General features: G+C 44.9%; 2 protein-coding genes across 2 annotated transcripts in view; both read left to right on the top strand.

Moving 5' to 3' along the window:
* Window positions 1-989: 989 nt before the first annotated feature.
* RIPPLY2 (ripply transcriptional repressor 2) lies at window positions 990-3592 on the top strand (the record flags this gene model as incomplete). The annotated part of the gene is given in 4 exon segments (XM_084262137.1): window positions 990-1006; window positions 1008-1320; window positions 1493-1557; window positions 3419-3592. Coding segments are annotated over 4 exon segments (561 nt in total). The 3' UTR covers window positions 3585-3592.
* Window positions 3593-4872: 1280 nt separating this feature from the next.
* The window catches only part of LOC311190013 (cytochrome b5 reductase 4-like), a 36508-nt gene continuing 23307 nt past the window's right edge, over window positions 4873-18073 (top strand). The window contains exons 1-5 of the mRNA XM_084261845.1: window positions 4873-4981; window positions 6213-6366; window positions 8331-8431; window positions 10460-10544; window positions 14025-14066. Coding sequence (XP_084117971.1) covers window positions 4907-4981; window positions 6213-6366; window positions 8331-8431; window positions 10460-10544; window positions 14025-14066 — 457 coding nt within the window. The 5' untranslated portion in view covers window positions 4873-4906. The remainder of the gene's footprint in view (window positions 4982-6212; window positions 6367-8330; window positions 8432-10459; window positions 10545-14024; window positions 14067-18073) is intronic.

The raw sequence follows: 18073 nt of genomic DNA, 5'->3' as shown, positions 1-18073 counted from the left end.
GTATGAAGCATCTTCATTCCTTTAGCATCTACGGCAGCTCCATCCCACCAACCCTCCCAGGTTCCCCAGGGCTGATACTATTGCTGTTTACTGGCTCTTCCATACCGCCACATACATTAGTGTTTGCTATTTCAGAAAGAATAGGGAAAAAAATATAGAAAATGGAAATAAAAACAAGCTCCCTTGGTACCGGGGAATACATAAACGGCATGAGTTTGGCATAAAACCTTGCTCACGTAGCAACAGCATCCGATGGTGGCAGCGGAATGAAGTATCAAGGGTATATGAAAAAGAACAACAGGCGGCACGTTTCCCCTGTAAACATACCCTATTAAAAAAAAAAAAAGGGGGGGGGGGGGGTGGGGAGGAAAAGAAGAAAACCCCAAACCACGATGTTAAGTACGAAGAAGGCAATGTTCTGTTAGGGGGAATGCGTCACGGGTGGTGTTGGGGGTGACGAGTTATGAGATAAGGACGCCTCTACGGAGCGTCCTTGCTCCATCACCCCAGGGCGGAATTCCTTTGTCTGTGGCTGCGCATCCTGCGCTCCGCTGCCCCTCTCACGGGGAGCGGTCCCGCCGTCACGGCAGCCCTGCTCCCGCCGCCGCGGAGGCGGGGAGCGGCGGCCCTCCCTTCCCACACGCCTTGCCCCGCCGCTTCAGGGGGATAAACAAACACGTCTTTCACAACAAACGGCCGCGCTTGCGGCAGCTCCGCTCCCCCTTGCTGCCGGGGTGGGGGGAGAGCGGCCCAGGCACATCCCCGGTGATGCCTCTGCCGGAGCTCGACGCCCCCCGCCCCGTTCCCACAGCGCCTCTCCCTCCCCCGCCGCTCCCCCGGCAGCGGCCATGTGTCTGCTCAAGTGCGATTAACACCGGCTTGCTAAATCCCCCTCCCGCTCCCGGCCATTTGGGGCATGCACGCGTCCGCGCCCCGTGTTTACACAGCGGCGCCTTCGCGCGGAGCCTTTTTGTTGATGGCGCTGGCAAATGAGCCGGGGGAGGTGGGCTCCGCGCCGCGCAGGGGCCGCCGCCGGCTATAAAAGCCTCCTGGCCCGGGACGGAGAGGGCTCGGCGAGCGGCCGTGGACCAGCGGAGGATGGAGGGCGGAGGGTTGGGGTGTGGCTGCCCCCACTCGCCCTTGGCAGTGCCACCACCCCCGCAGGGCTACGCGCCCCTCTCCTCCTCCCCACGGTGCGGGGCGCGACCCGGCGCTGCGGAGACAGTCCTGCCCTTGCCTCGCAGGTCTGCGCCCTTCTGGAGGCCCTGGGTGCCTGCACCAGGCGAGGCGGGCAAACGGAGCGGGACCGGCCCCGCCGCGGTGAGTGGAGTGGGGTTGGGATGGGGCGGAGGGGAGCCCCCGCCGCCGGCATCGCCACAGTAACGCTTAGGGAGTCCCGGGGAGGGGGGCGGCAGAGCGGTGCTGCTGGGGAGGGTCTCTCCGGGGATTGGGTGCCGTGCCGGCGGGCTCATCTCTGCTCTCTCCTCCCTAGCCTCACAGTCCCTGCGGGCTGGCAGAAGCCTCCCGAAAACTGGCTCAGTACACGCACCCAGTCAGGTAAGTGGCTTCCCCAGACCACCGCCGGTTCCCGAGGGGGGAGCTCCGCGCACACGGCCCGCTGGCTGCCTGTCCCCTCGTACTGCGCGGCCAGGAGAGAGCCCCTTGCTCGGCAGTGCGGTGCCGTGGCTGGCCAAGCACTCCCTCCACCCCCTCTTTGTTCCCACCCATATGTTTATATAGGCATTAAGGTGCCTTCGGAGTGCTTTCCCCATCTGAGTGCTTTTTAACTGGGACATCATGGGGCGAATGATTGCCAGTGCTTGCGGGTTTATGAAACCTACCAACACTGAGATGTTGACATGCTTCTGTGGGACTCGGGCATGTTATGCAGTTATGTGGGTGGTTTGTGGTTTGGTTGGTGTTTTGACTGTGTTTGTTTCTTGGATTTTTGGGGTGGGTTTTGGTGGGGTTTTTTTTTTGGTGGTGGCAGAGTTGGTTGAAGCACCTTGTTACTCATTTCGATGTCCAGGATTAAAAAGGGGGAGGGGACTAGTTCCTAGGCTGTGTTGCTGTGCAAGCCTCCAGTGTCCCTTTGGTGTAAGCAAGCAGGTGCAGGCAGGAGGAAAGAGTATGAGTGGGCTAAGTCAGTGTTGCTGAGAAAAATACTCAGGTAACTTACTGCTTTAAGGATGGAGGTAAAGACAGCATCTGCACTGTCAGTTCTGGAAAAGAGATAAAGAAAACACCTACAGCTGATCCTGTGGGTGAGTCCACATTCAGAAGTACTAGTAGGTGTGGTGGGGTGCTCAAAGTAATTGCACAAGCAGTTAATCCAGGTAAGATGCAGGTGTCTCTCAGGTCTAGGCTCTGATGTTTCAAATACTGATGCACAAGCTATCTAAGTGATTGCATGTACTCTTGACTTTACTGTGACTGCTCGCATGCTTAGGTATAAGTGAATGCTGCAAGGACACTGAGAATGGAGGCAAGTTAATAAAGCAAGGGTCAGTTACTTCACGCTGCAAAGGAAGCAGGGTTCTGTTAAACAGTAGCCTAGAAAGCATGCTTGTAATTGCTAGAAAACTGTCCAGTTCCCCTTAATGTTTACAATTGGCAGTCAGTATTTAATTAAGCTGCAATATCCTAGTCTGCTAGTTCTTGGAACTTCCATTGCCTGTTTTTCAGCTACTTCCAAATTGTAAGCAGAAGAGGATGCTAGTTGACAAGGAACAGGAACTGTGGACTACATTAATTGCAACATAGTATTCCGCTAGCTGACAGCCTGGGTCAGCCATTGCAGCACCACAATACCAGCAACCTTAATGTTAATTTTTAGATACAACACAGCATACTTTAGAAGCTAGATCTGCAGGGTGTTTTCTGTAAGGAGCGTGTTAGATGAGTCTTCTTGGAAAAAAGAAATGGGAGTTTGGGGTGAAATATCAAGGTCTGATCTCCTTAGACTTGAACATTTCTTCTATTTTGGGACTTATCTCAAGACCACTGCCAACAACACTTTAGACTGAGGATCTTCAGTAACAAAACTACTAATCCAAATATTTTGGGGATCTTGTTTGTGGTCTCTTACATTCTCTAGGAATAGTTCCAGTGAAGGCAGTATTATTTGGATTAGATCCCCAGGCAATACTGGTATTGTGTTACAGGAGTGGTAAGTTTAATATGCAGTAGATCTTGCACTTTAGGTTTGCCACAAAACCAGCACTTTAAATCTGTCATTGTCTCTTCAGATGAAAATATGGAATCCAAAATGTTTTTTAGCTTAATGCAGAATGCAGTTTAGTGAATTGTGAGGAAAAATTATGTAGGATGCTTAACAGAATTTCATTGCTGTTTGTCTGTCAGCTTCCAAGCAGAATACGTAATAACAATAAGCAAACCTGCTGTATACTCCTTTCAGACTATTTTGGCCCAAGTCAAGGTGCTATGACTACTTGTATCAGGAAGCTGAAGCACTTCTGAAAAACTTTCCAGTTCAAGCTACAATTTCCTTTTATGAAGACTCTGATAGTGAAGATGATGAAGATGAGCTGGAACAGGATTCAAGAACAGAATCAGACTGTTGAATGCAGAAAAGGCCAATGCAACTTCTAAGACTTAATTTTAACTTAAAAATGTATTATAGTATTTTTAAAATATAATTTATTTGTATGTAAGTTATTCTTAATAAAACGCAAATGTTTTGTAATTTTATCCAAGCCCTCTTCCTTTATTCTATTTCTGGCCTTTTAGGCAGGGAAAGTATTAATTTAGTTTGGGTTTTTTCTGAGGTCCTGTATTTTGTAGACTATAACTTGCGTATCAATTTTAGGAGCAGAGAATAAACGCCCTGCTTTAAAGAGCTCTATGAAGTCTGTGTGACTTCCTCAAAGTGAGGACACAAGGAAAGACTTGTTGTGACTTAGTAGCCTCCATGTGGAAACATCAAGGGAGCATTGGATTAAGTGTTCTAATCTTGTGCCTAATGTTACAATGGAGTTTCAAACATGAGATATACCTATTTTCTAGATGGAGAGAAGGGTGTGAATTCTACTATAGGTTTTGCTTTTATCAAAGGGGTTTGCCTTAAGTCACTCATGCACTATCATGTACATGAGCTGTACTGTTACACATAAACATGACATGGAACTGCTAACTTGTATTTGTAAAGGGGACATTAAGAACGGAGAGAGGTCTAATGTGAGTTGTTTTGTGACAAGCAAAGTTTGGTGCTGATCATACAAGGTGAAGCCCCTAAATAAAGGAATGTAAATCCAAACCTGAACTCAAAAGGTCAGGGCCTCTGCCAGGTCGGGCTTGTGTATATACCTGGAGCTGAGCTTGCCCGAGGGGCTCCTGCTCGTTGCTGCAGGCTCAGCGTGCCCGTAGCGTCCCTGGAGCGTCTGCCCCTCAGGGCTGTGCTGCGGCAGCTGGGCGGTGAGGGGTGTCCTCGCACGCAGCCCCTCCGCAACCTTTTGCCCTCAGGGCCTGGGTCGCAAGACCGGCGCCCGCGATAACAGCGACCTTAGAGCAGCGTCCTTGGGAGCACTGGGAGGCCTGGATTGAAAACCACTTTCAGGGCACGTGTGGACCAACTCCCCACGGAGGATGAAAAGGCGGACGCGGTAGGCGGAGCGCTCTCCCCAACGCCTGCCTGCCCTGTCACGGAGAGGGAGCCCGCCGCTGCCCCGCACCGCCCTGCAGCGGGACCCCGAGAAGCCAACGGGGACTTCTGTTCCCAGTCGCTTTCCACCACGGACCGGCCCGACCGGAACCGGTAGGCCGCTACCGCCTCTAAGCTCCGCCCGGGCTCCGCCTGGGCCCCGCCCGCCGCGCCTGCGTCCTGCACCGGAGCGCTCCGCCCGCCCCCCCGCCCGCAGGGGCGCAGGCCGCGGCCCGGGCCGGCAGGATGCTGAACGTTCCTCCGCAGGCCTTCCCCGCGCCCAGCTCCCAGCAGCGGGTGGCTGCGGGTAGCCGTGCCAAGGTAAGGGCAGCTCGGCCGCCGTCGTCGCGGGGGAGCGGCTGCCGCGCGGCTCAGAGCGCTGTGCTGCTTGGGGGGCTGCGGGGCTGCCGGTGACCGTAGTTTGGGGGTGCGGGATGCGGGCTGAGGCCAGTGCGGGGGTGGGAAGGTGTCTGCGTTTTCCCCCGTTTAGTTTCGGCTGTGTAGCCTGGCCCCTCTTGGCGAAGCTGCTGCGGTGTGCCGGTCGGTTCCCGGTTGCGCCTGGGGCAGGGCTGCCTCTGGCCGCCTCCTTCGGGAGGCCTCGTACTCTGAGCCGCCGAGGGGAGGCGGTGGCTGCGGCAGGGCCCTGGGCGAGGAGCTGGCTCTGCTGCGGCTCCGACAGATATTTGGTACTTCTCGTTTTGGAAGGCGGTGGCAATAACCCTTCCTGCTCTGCCTTCCCGGCTTGTCTCGGGGTTCCTTCTGTGCTCAGAGAGAGGCTTTCAGCCTGGAATCAGAGCCCACAGTTTACACCTCGTGTGTTGGGTCTTCGCCTCTGGAGTGGTTTTGAGGGCGCTTGGTGTCTGCAGACCTCATGTGGAAAGCGAATTTGTATTTGGGTTAAAGTAGCATCAAGTGATGGGGGTCAGTGTGCTCTTTGGTTTGCTCGCTTGTGGTTTTGCTGACGTTCTGTGAGACACCAGTTATTTAACCCTGTTCCATGCTGTTAGAGTTTGGATTAAAGGGTCTGTGGTACTTGTTGAAAAGTAAGGTGTTAGATGCCTTGCTGGGCAGGCCATAGCTAATACACCTTTGAAAGGCTAGAAGATTTCAGTCCCAGATTTTTCTGGGCAGGATTTCCAGTTGTGGTAGGGCTTGTGGAAAGTGTGAATACTGTGAAGGTGAACTTTCCAACCTTGTCCTACCTGCCCGTGATTTTCAAACGTGGCTTTGTTGCCTGTAGGTTTCTAAGCCTTATCTCAAATGGTGCTGATAAAAGCTTTTTACTACCACAGGAGGACTTGGTGTGTGTAGTTTGCTTTGGGAAGAATTGTCTAAATGTTTGTTCATGTTTGAGAATTCCCTTATCTGCTTTATTAGATAGAGTGCTTCCTTAAGTGCCTTTACTGCTCAGCAGGGCACCCAAATCTTGGTGAAGGATATGTGTTGTAGTATTTCTTGTTTGGTCTGACTCCTCATATAGAGCTCAGAAGAGTGTATTGAATGTTTCTTTCTTCCTTTTAGAGTGTAAAAGTGTACATTTGTTATTTTTCAGGTACCCTTAAAACCAGGAAGGAGTCTTATGGATTGGATTCGGCTAACTAAAAGCGGGAAGGACTTGACTGGTTTAAAAGGGAGGCTAATTGAAGTGACCGAAGATGAGCTTGCAAAACACAACAAAAAGGAGGACTGCTGGATATGTATAAGAGGTTGGCTGCTGTCACAACGTTTCTGCGTTTTTCTTTTTTGCCTAGCTTCTCTTCTGCACTTAAAGACATGCAACAAAAAACAAAAACAAAAGGCACAGGCCAGGTGTAATCTTGACAAAGTTGGACACAACTTTGTTCAGGTTCGAGCTTTTGTGTCAGAAAGGTTTTCTTTCCTTTCAGGCCTTTCTTAAGAAGCCTTCCTAGTGGGCATGTTTAACACCTACCTTGTATCTGCGTATTATGATAATAAACCACAAGATTGTAGGCAATGCAAGGGCTTAGTGAGAATAAGTTACTGAAAATGCTGACATGTCCTTACACTCTTAAGTTTTGGAGAGTTTATTATCCCTAGTTGACTATTTTTAGTGATTGTTTTAAAGCATCCAGAGCCTTCTAAATATTAAAACTGTTTCTTAAACCTGTAGAATGGTCTTTGGGAAATAAGCGTGCAAGCCCATATATTTCTTTGTAAAGCTCAGTAAGGCAATTGACAGTTGTCACACAGAGCAAGTGTAATCTCTATCTAGCATAACAAATATCTGTGGTAACTAAGCCTTTCTATTTATGTTATTTTAATGAAATTTTAGCTCAGAAGTAAAACAACACCCCAATGGAAAAGCTAGATGAGGACTCTGCATTGATAGTCAGACTGTGTCTATAAAAGAGAGGAATGTGATGTAGAAGATCAGGACCTAACTTCAAAAATCCAGTATGATTGTCATCAAAGAAGGCTGCCATATAGGCCACAAATTTATATAAAGAGCGGCATGTGAGGGGGGGGGTAAAAAATGCATGAAGAGTATATAAATGAGATTTCTTTTGCTGCTGAAGTTTGGTAAATTGAATGTTTGGCAAATATTTGGGAAGTCTTAACTGTAGATATTTACTTAAGATTTTACTGCATGCAGTAATCAGTGACGTACACAAGATGGCATAGTGAATGCATCCATCAGACTGTCAGGTCAGTGAAATAAGCAGATTCTTCCTTTATTGTCTGGGATGGTTATTTCTAGGAGCTAGGATTGTCCTGCATACGTTGTCTTCTCTCCCAGTTCTGAATTCCTCCCTCTCCTTCTGCAGTAATTAACATCTGCTTCTTAAAGTGTTAAAAGCTTCCCATGAAAGCATTGACACAGTTCCACTTCTGACAGCTTCCCGCTTTGAAAACGTTAGATATCGTTTAAATATTCTGCTAGGTAGGCCAGCATAGTCCTCTAAGCAGCGATATGTCTGTAGTTAAATCTGTTTATGGCTGCATTCTTCAGGCTTTTAATCACTCTGGTTGCCTAGCAACAATAATTAGACTTCATTTCAGACTTCCGGAGAAGCATTGTTTTATCTCCCTAGAAATACTAAGAATAGTACTCGTGCAGAAGGAGCACTGAGCCAAACTCAATACCAGAGCTGTAAGCCTCTAATGAGGATGGGCTCTGTTTAGGTTTGTTTGTATTGCTGAATCTGGAGAATGGAAGTTTTGTTGCTGATGTTGCAGTTTTTCCTTATGGGAGACAGTACATTTCAGTCAGCATTTTATTCTATAGGTGATGGGTGATGGCAGAACAACTGCAACAGCACTTTAGGAGTAACATAATTGGAAAGGAGAGTGAAAACCATTCTGTGTGCTAGCTACCTCAATTCATGTCTCTGTTTAAATCACCTTTTGGTTCTTTTACCCCTTAGTATAGGACACATTATGTTCAACTTCAGGGGGTTATTTTGTTAAAGCCTTAACCTTGCAGGTTTCTCCAGACGTTCAGAGGGAAAAGTGGTATGGCATTGTAGGATGTAATAACACCTCTTGTGTTCTATACAAGTGTGCAACTCGTGTTTCTGACTTTGGAAAATTACTCTGTTCAGTCGTGTCTGCTGTTTGCCCGTACGCTGTTGAACAAACAGCAACTTTTTGGCTGGTTTTGGCAAATAGGAGTGTTTGTAGAAATGCTGCTGATGTTAATTTTCTCTAGGATTTGTGTATAACGTCACACCATACATGGAATATCATCCTGGTGGGGAGGATGAGCTGATGAAAGCAGCGGGAACTGATGGTACGGATCTCTTTGATCAGGTGAGAACAACTGGCTGTGAATGACGCTTGTTCAGTGAAAAGTATTGTGAAAAATCCGTGTTTTGTGATTCTTTTTAGTGGAAATAGTGACTCGATCTTTTTCAGGTGTAAGGAGAGGCAGTGGGTTACTGCACTGAGTGGCTCTTACATGGGCTGAAGCAGGCACGTAGCGCGGTTTAAACCTTGCACCAAAGGGCCGTAATGAAAAGGTCGCCTTATGTTGCTGGAATGACCATTTTGTTAAATTCTTCTCTAGCAGAAATAACAGTAAAGCTAGCAACAACTTTACCTTCTTGATGAATTACTACAACAATTAATTACTGTTGTTTGGGAGGCATTTTCTTCTCAGAACTTTCATTTTCTAAAAAAAACACTCGTCGTACCTTTTTGATTATTAACTTGGCCACTGCAGTATCTGTGAACAAAGTAGTACAGAAAGAAACACTTGCTGGGGCTGCTGTTAACTGATTGTGAAGAAATCACAAGATGATGTTGGTCTCTTCCTTGTTTATAATTTCTTTAAATGTTTTGAAAAGGCTCGGAAAATAAAGGGTCTGCAGAAAGGGTGTACTTTCTCTGAGGAATTGCTTGCAAACCTGGCGCTATAAAAGATGAGTTGGTATTTTTTAGAAACAGACATTCTCTGAATCTCCTTGGCTCAGAAGAAGAGTGTGAGAAATTGGGAAAGAGAAGAAAGGAAATCTGTTTCTGAAAGCAAGTCTTGATCTCTCTACAGTTTGTGCATAACAGCATTGTGCCTTTAATTGCAAAATGTTTTTTTAACAATGAATGTAAATAAAGATGTAATGATGTTTTAGTTTTGTTAAGTTTGGTTTAATCCGTTCACTAATGCAGTGTTGGAGTCAGTCATAATTCTCTGGTTTCAAGAAATTTGGAGTTTATGTCCTAAAATTTCACCCAGTATCAAGTTGTGGCTTGGATTTCTGTAGTGGGATCACTGTCAAGTGTTGTATGGTCCTGGGAAATAGGATTCTTGACATCAGGAATATTTGTGGAATCCCTCCAATTTGTTACTAAGTTTAGATACATACTTGCTACTTTTTTTTTTCTTAGTTTGTTTTAGTGGTAGGGTTTGGATCCTTAAAAATATGCTGTTTACATTTTTGTTTCTGGCTGATGTCTGTCCTGTTCTGGAGACTTCTCTGTTCTTATCCCCTCCGTGGGATACTGATCTCTTCAAGAGTTCAGTAGTTTGCTAATGTTTCTCAAATTTCTGGAAGAAAGTAACTGTCATTGGGAAGCCTTAATTTCTTTCTTTTATCTGTATATGATGAAACTACCACTTACGGATGGGATTCTTTATCTCATCTTCTTAACTTGTTCAGTTTAAAGTTTTTATTTTTAAATCTGCACACCATTCAAGTTTGTCATGCAGCACTTTGTTTCCTTTTCTCTTCTTCTGATGTTATCCCGGATGTCCTTTCAGAATTGGCTTTTCTGCCATCCATTTCTTCTGCAAGTTCTCCAGTTCTTGTCTGTAAAGCTGCTGCTTTTTTTTTGACTGAGTAGGTAACTCCCATATAACTCAGTCACTGTAAGGCAGAAACAAACAGAAATGCACCAACTTGGTAGGAGGTGTTTGTGTGTCTAAACTGCTATTTATCTTTGTGTCATTCCCCTCACTTGCATCTAAACAGGATTAATTACCTTTGTTGTAAAAACAAAGTCTTTATTCTGTTGGTTTTGTAGCATACTAGATAAAAAGCCTCTTCTGAAAGATTTTCTGTAGCTCAAGATGATAATGTTCAGATACTGCAAAGCATAAAATCACTAAGTTAAACTATTGTCGCTTTTTCGTGGTCTTTTTTTTTCCATTTAATTACATACTATCCATAGTAGAGAGGAAATAGCCCTGAACATTAGACTAATGAGTGGTGGGTTGGTTTTTTTTAAATCAGTTAAGTTAATTACATTAGCCACTGTACAAAAAATAACTTTTCTAATTCAGTGCATTGAGCAACATGGTAAAAATTACAAATTCTGTGAAAATCAATTTTGTTAATATAGGTTCATCGCTGGGTCAATTATGAATCGATGCTGAAGGAATGTCTTGTTGGAAGAATGGCTGTCAAGCCTATAGCTGCTCCAAAAGGTGAGGATTTTAAGAATGGAATAATCACTATTATGTTTTACTCCAAAGTTGTATGGGAATCATGAGAAATCTTAAATCATCATGTTTGAGTCTTTATTCTTGCATATGATGGAGGCTGTTGCATATATTCAACATAGATCTTTTTACAGCAAATTCCTGAGGATTGGACTATTACATTACTTCTCAAAGCCATCACACACACACAAAAAAATTTTTTCTCTTCCAAGATCCCTCTTCCTTCTTGTGATCCCAGGGGACAAAGTGTCATAGGCAATGCTATAATCTTGAAATAAAAGTCAGTATTTTTAGTCTGGTGATTTCAGCACCAGAGAGTGGTCTGGCAAGTTGCATAGGTATTGAGATATTTGAATACACTTTATGGACAGTTGTCCTTTCCAGAACACTCTATTGGGTCCTTTTGTTTGTGTTTACTCTGAGAAAGTTTTGCTAATACAATGCTTCTCTGAGGCAGGACAGCAAGAGATGGTAGTATATTGTCTTAAAATGCTGGTGACGGTTTCCAGATACTTTAATCTTTCACACTTGCCAGAGCAAAAGTCTCCTATGCCTAGGAAGCAGACATTATTACTGACTATTTACCCTCAGTAAAACTGAGTGAAAGCATGGAAGAATTCATGTTTGTAACTATTTTTCTCAAATTCTGTGGCATCCTTTAGTTTACAAGTTTCAGCCAGTTCTTGTAGCTCTTCAACTTCTGACAAGGTGCACTGCATCCCTGGTTAGTGCTTAGATCACATTGCTTAGCAGTTGAGTTTGGCCTGTATGTGAAGGGGAATATGTTTAACATCTTCATGTTGCTGGGTAGCTAATTCCAGCGTGGAGCTTTTCAGGTGAATGCTGCAAAGGATGAAGAAACCTTGACAGCATAACTGCTTCATGGAGTTGAGGTGTTACAGATAAGTTACTGCCGTTTTGTCAGCTGAGTCAGAAATTTAAAAGTAAACCCGACTTTTGCCAGTTTTGTTAACTTTTCTGTAACTGGAAGGAATTCTTGTGACAGCCAGTCAATAATAAACAAATATGTCATTGCCCCTGCTAGCTATGATAGTCCATTTTCTGCTGTTCCTTTTTCCTTCTCCTTTCCTCTATAATCGGACTGCTCTATCCATTTTGCTCTAGCAAAATTTGCAGGATAAAGGTTGCCAGATGTGTGAAAAGGGTTCTGTTGCCTGTGTCCCTTTTGGATGCATTGGGCTTGAAAAAATGTGATTTCATTATTTAGGAATAAAACTAATTGGACACTGGATTTTCTGAAACTCCTCAATGTAAAATTCTCAGTTTACTTTGATTCCTGGATAGGCTATGTATCCTTCTCTTTTGAATAGTGAATTATCAAAACCACAATTGACTAACTTTGCTATTGGCAATAATTCTTGACTTGCATGCTTCCAGAAGACAGTGTTCAGCCAAGTTTACATTTTAAAATGGAAGAATAAAATACAGAGTTAAGGGGCATGTTTTTGCATATAGGATTAAATGGGCCCACAGGTATGAAGACAGGACTCCAAATTCTGGAATTCATTACTTTTTGTGGCAGAGGGTGTTTGGCAATAGAGCGAGCATCAGTTTGCTCTTTGGCTCAGTCTAGAGCAAGCAAGTCAGGTGTAGGTTTGTTGGGACACTGCTATGGTTGTTTAGCTTAGTTTCCTGTGTTCTGGTGGGTTTTTAGATGGTTACACAATTATTAGCTCACTGAACTCTTTAAACTTGTCCTTACATGCTCAAGTCTTTTTAGAAGTCTTTCAAAATTCTGAAGATAATGTTTTGTCTACTTGAATTTTGGGAATGCTGCTTGATAGCATGGTAGGATATTTGGAAGGGTCCCTTCGGTGACGTTACAGCAGTGGAGCTGTGCAGTGAAATGTGTAGTGTTTGGACGTGCTGTGAGAAGGCCACTATGATAACTACAGCAGAACCCAGGCACATAAGAGATGATTTCAGAGTCTTCCTTCTCCTTCCATCTCCCTCAGCAAACCTGTACAGCATTAAACTAGTTCCCTTCAGGGTACTTGTAAGTACGGGCATTACTTTGCCTGGTACCCTTTCCTGCTGCTAATTTTTCTCACAGATATATCTTAGTATCTATATCCCTATGTTAATCCCATGGTAACCTGACTGGGGAGTTGGAATGTGTGTTGTGTTATTGTGAAGTCAGTGACATTAGGCTGAGAGCTATGGTGTCATATGAGGAAGAGAGGTAGAGCTCTTATCTTGTAAACCTCAAACCATCCTTAAATTTGCCATGCAAGTTTCAGTCAGCATGCTAAAATGTACTGAAATGAGAGTAGAGTTTTGAACACAACAAAAATTAATTGGGAGAAGGTTTTTGTGAATGAGTTGTCTATCCTGGCAGAAAGCTTGAAGTGGTGTGTAGCAGAACACACAGATACAGCCTCAACCAAAAATCTTGGGTGAACTGTCCCATTCATCTTGTGGAGTGTTTTCTTTTCATCTTGTAGACACATAACAAAAAAACCTCTGAAGTCAGTTCTGAAGTTGTTTTACAATACTGCATGCTCCTTTGTTCCAGGAGCCATTCCTTTCTCTCACAGTGGCATTTTCCCCCTATCGTTGGCTGCTGTGATGTAGAGCGCTGTGAGGAATTCAGAACATCAGGGGAGCAACATTCATATTTTGGCTTTCATAAAAGGGAGCAGGAAGAACACAGGGAAGCCAGGTTTGAGTAAAGGGCCTTCATATTGGGATGTTCTGAGGTACACATATAGAGAAGGCAGAAGGGGGCCTGGGTACATCCAGAGGACTAGTTTTCCTGCAGATGTGCTATGAGGGGAAGGATATGTAGTTGAAAGGGCACAGTGCCTTTCTCCTGGAGTTGAGCATCATATGTATGAATTGACACGATGTCATTTACCTGCTTGGTCTTTATCTTTGTTTTTCCTGCTGGGGTGTGTGTGCTTGGGAGTAGTTGCAGCATTCTGTAATTTTAATGGAAAAACTCTGATAACTTGTCAGATAAAACCATTTGACAGAAGGAGCTTCTAGGAAGATTTTCTTCTTACTGGATTTCTGCCAAGGATTGGGTTTTTGGTAGTTCTACATCACATTCAGTGTCTACTACATGTTGTCTTGAGACAGGTGTCATCTGAAGTCTGACAGAGTTAGCAAGTTTACTAACCTATGATGTTTATAATTGCACCAGGTAATCTGTGATTTTTGATTTGCAGTGACAGAAGAGGGTCCTTGCATTTCCTACCCTTTACTTAGTACTGTGCAGCTTTTTGTGTTTTTAACATACTTTTAAAAATCGTATTTCTGAATGGTAACCAGTTCTGCACTTAATTGTAACTTTTTGATGTCTGAAGCATCCTGACCAATCTGGTAGTATCTTGGCAGCTTTATTTGGGGATCTTTACTTTGTTCTATTTCTTTCATGTGATGTGTAGCAGTACTCTGCACTAACTTCTTGTTGTTGTGCTTGTTTTTACTTAATGCTTGTAGAGATTTCTTCTACTCTGTCTGAAGAGAAGAAACAGCTTAATGGTAAGTGTTCACCTGGAGCAAGCTGGAGAGTGAATCTGAAACTTATTTGAATGTTTCTGAATGAGCAGCGTTTATCCAGACCTCTGTCTGTGGGTATATTTGAATCTGATCCTGAGGCTGCAGTGATCTGTGAAAATTACAGGAGGCAAAATTCTAATTGGGTATTGTGAATTCAGTGAATAAAAGTATTACAAGACAGCAGTAGGGTAGTATAGAAGAGGAAAGTATGAGACTGAGAAGTTTTCTGCTCTAGTCAGACAAGATAGAGCACAAGTGGCTGTGGGCTATGAAATTTGCTGCTAAAAAATTGCCTGACCCTTTGATCCCTCTCTGTATCAGAAAAGCTACATGACCAGAGGGCTGGAGCAGCAGAGATAAGGCAAAGTCTTAGGTAACACTTACAATTAATAAGTCTCTACTAAAAGCTGGAAGGTCATCACAGGGAACCGAGTTGAAATGGAGGTGAATTAGCTGATCACAGCATGACAGAACTACTTGAGATATAACTGTGAGAATGACTGGGCTGACAATTAAAGTAGCTCAGAGAGAGGCAGGTATAGTGCTGTGAGTGTAGCAGGAGGTTGATGGCAGTTCTTGTAGAGATGGGGAAGCATTCAAGCCTTCACTGAGCCCGCCCTCAAGTGAACTATGCATTTGAGTTTGATTCTGGGTGTGTGAAATGTCACAGACTAATAGTTTTACTAGTATAAGAGGCTTCCTAAAACAATGCAGCTTACGAAGTCCCATCAGATGAGGTGTGACAAGGGTGTGTTGGTGAAGTAAATAAGATGAACACCTGTGAAGGGAAATAATACAAATTGATCCCAAGGTTGACCTAGTGGCCTGAGACAGGTGCAAATCAGTCATGGAAAAGTCTAGACCAAAGCTTTGGAAAAGGAGTCTAGAGCAGTCAAATTTTGGAGTGTCATAAGGAGCAGAAACCTAGGTGTGTCTTAAGGTGAAGCCAAAGAAGTTCCAAGTCCAGGAACAGTGAGGGGAAGATGACTTGATTGTGTTTTCCCCAGTGAATTTGTGTTCCCAGTTGTTTTGTTCTTTCTCATGTTGTTTTCCTTGCCCTCCCTTTGTGTTCTGTGAATGTTGTGTTTTATTTCTAAAAGGCAGTTTGCCTTTTAGCATGCAGAAGTTGAGCTACTCAAAGTTAAACATACATTATAAAAAAGTAAGCAAGACTGATTTTATTTGTTCCTGTTTTTCTCTATCGCCTTATAAGGTGCTAAGCTAGACTTTGACAGGGTTTGCTGCCAGACTTGTGGTTTTTTCTTCAGCAATTAAGTAGCTGCTAGAAACTGTTATTCTTGCCTGTAAAGACAGGGGGAATTAGGAAACAAGCTCTATTTTATCAGAATGATATCACCAGTTGTCATAAATTATTTTGTATTCAAGTAGAAGATTAATTTTACCATCTACTTGAATGTTGTTCTCCTCTTGGTTATTTTGGTTCATGAATTCCTTACTTTTTGTGCTTGTCTAGTTGTCCAGAGCTTTCATATGCATCTTTCATACAGTGGATTCAGGTAAAGAGAAATAAGCTATCTTCCCTCTCCTGTCTTGTTTCCCCTCGTGCATGTGGAATTAACTTTTCTTGTCCACATTTATATAGCTTCTCAGGAAACATAGGAAATTACTCAGGTGAATCTGAATGAAATTGCCAAAATCCTGATGCTTGATCATTTTTATTCAGTTTTCCTCTTTGGCAAGACCTTTTCCAAAATAGGAGAGATCAGTTCCTCGGGTTACCCTCTATGAGGTTTTTCATATTCAGTTACTGCATCCCAGTGCTTTGCTCTTGCCAATTCAAGTCAAAATGAGAGTAGAAATAATCACAGAATCACAGAACTGTAGGGGTTGGAAGGGACCTCGAGAGATCATCGGGTCCAAACCCCCTGCCAGAGCAGCTCCCTAGCTCATATTGCACAGGTAGGTGTCCAGACAGGGCTTGAATATCTCCAGAGATGGAGACTCCACCACCTCCCTGGGCAGCCTGTCCCAGGGCTCTGTCACCCTCACTGTGTAAAAGTTCTTCCACATGTTGGTGTGGAACTTCCTGTGCTCTAACTTGCAGCCATTGCCCCTTGTCCTGTCTCCACAGAGCACTGAAAAGGGGCTGGCCATTTCCCCCTGCATTCCCTGCTTAAGGTACTTATAGACATTAATTAGATCCCCCCTTAGTCTTCTCTTCTCAAGACTGAACAGCCCCAGCTTATTCAGCCTCTCCTCACAGGGGAGATGCTTCAGGCCCTTAATCATCTTCGTAGCCCTTCTTTGGACTCTTTCAAGGAGATCCCTGTCCTTTTTATACCAGGGAGCCCAGAACTGGACACAATACTCCAGGTGGGGCCTGACCAGGGCAGAGTAGAGGGGGAGGATCACCTCCTTTGACCTGCTGGCCACAATCCTCCTGATACACCCCAGGATCCCATTGGCTCTCTTAGCCACCGAGGCACACTGCTGGCTCATGGCCAACCTGTCATCAACCAGGACCCCCAGGTCCTTCTCCACTGAGCGCTTCTCCAGCAGGTCACCCCCAGCCTGTACTGATACAAGTGGTTATTCCTTCCCAGGTGCAAGACTCTACACTTGCTTTTATTGAACCTCATCTGGTTTCTCCCTGCCCAGCTCTCCAGCCTGTCCAGGTCTCTCAGGATGGCAGCGCAGTGTTCCTGTGTGTCAGCCACTCCCCCCAGCTTTGTATCATCGGCGTACTTGCTGAGGGTGGATGCTATTCCCTCATCAAGGTCGTCAGTGAAGATATTAAACAGGACTGGACCCAACACCGAGGCCTGGGGAACACCGCTAGTCACACATCTCCAGTCAGATTCTGCTCCACTGATCACCACCCTCTGGGCTCAGTCTGACAGCCAGTTCTCAACCCACCTCACTGTCCACTCATCTATCCCATGCTGTCTCGGCTTTGTTATCAGGATGTCGTGGGAGACAGTATCAAAAGCCTTGCTGAAGTCAAGGTAGATGACATCCACTGCTCTCCCTCCATCTACCTAGCCAGTCATGAGATCATAGAAGGCTATGAGATTGGTCGAGCACGATCTTCCCTTGGTGAATCCATGCTGACTGCTCCTCATGACCTTCTTCTCTTCCAATTGCTTGGAGATGGCATCCAGAACAAGCTGTTCCATCACCTTTCCAGGAACAGAAGTGAGGCTGACTGGCCTATAGTTGTCCAGATCCTCCTTCTTACCTGTTTATAAAGACTGGAGTGACATTGGCTATCCTCCAGTCTTCAGGCACTTCTCCTGTTCTCCAAGACCTGTTGAAGATGATAGAGAGCGGCTCAGCAATCACCTCCGCCAGCTCCCTCAGGACATGTGGATGCATCCCATCTGGGCCCATGGATTTGTGTACATAAATCCCTTTGAGATGCTCCTGGACCACCCCCACCTCAACCAGAGGGAAGCTATTCATTTCCCAAACATTACTTCTTTTATCCAGTGTCTGTGGGTCCTGGGGGGCCTTTGAAGTGAAGACCAAAGCAAAGAAGGCATTCACTATCTCTACCTTCTCAGCATCCCCCGTTACCAGGACACCCATCTCGTTCAGCAAGGGACCTACATTATCCCTGGTCATCCTCTTACTATTCACATATCTTAAAAACCCCTTTTTATTATCCTTTATGTCCCTTGCTAGCTTCACTTCCAAGTGGGCTTTACCCTTCCTAATTGCGTCCCTACAGGCCCTAACAACTTTCCTGTATTCTTCCCAGGTGCTCAGACCCGTTTTCCACAGCTCATAGACCTTCTGCTTCCCTTTGAGTTTACTCATTAGCTCCCTGCTCATCCACGCAGGTCTTTTGCCTCTCTTTCCCGATTTCTTGCTCAAAGAACGTGGGAAAGAAGAGTCTCTGTAATGGACTTTTTTTTTTTTTCTTGGAAGTTGTTGGCACTGATAAAAATGGTTTTTGTCTTACCAATCTAAAAAGTAGAAATAATAATTGTATCTGGAATGTGCGAGTTCAATCAACTTAAATGTAT

Source organism: Gallinula chloropus (genome assembly GCF_964237585.1).
Source record: "Gallinula chloropus genome assembly, chromosome: 3".
In the NCBI taxonomy this organism is placed as follows: domain Eukaryota; kingdom Metazoa; phylum Chordata; class Aves; order Gruiformes; family Rallidae; genus Gallinula; species Gallinula chloropus.
Note: the sequence above shows the minus strand (reverse complement) of the source record. Positions and strands in the feature narration are given on the sequence as shown.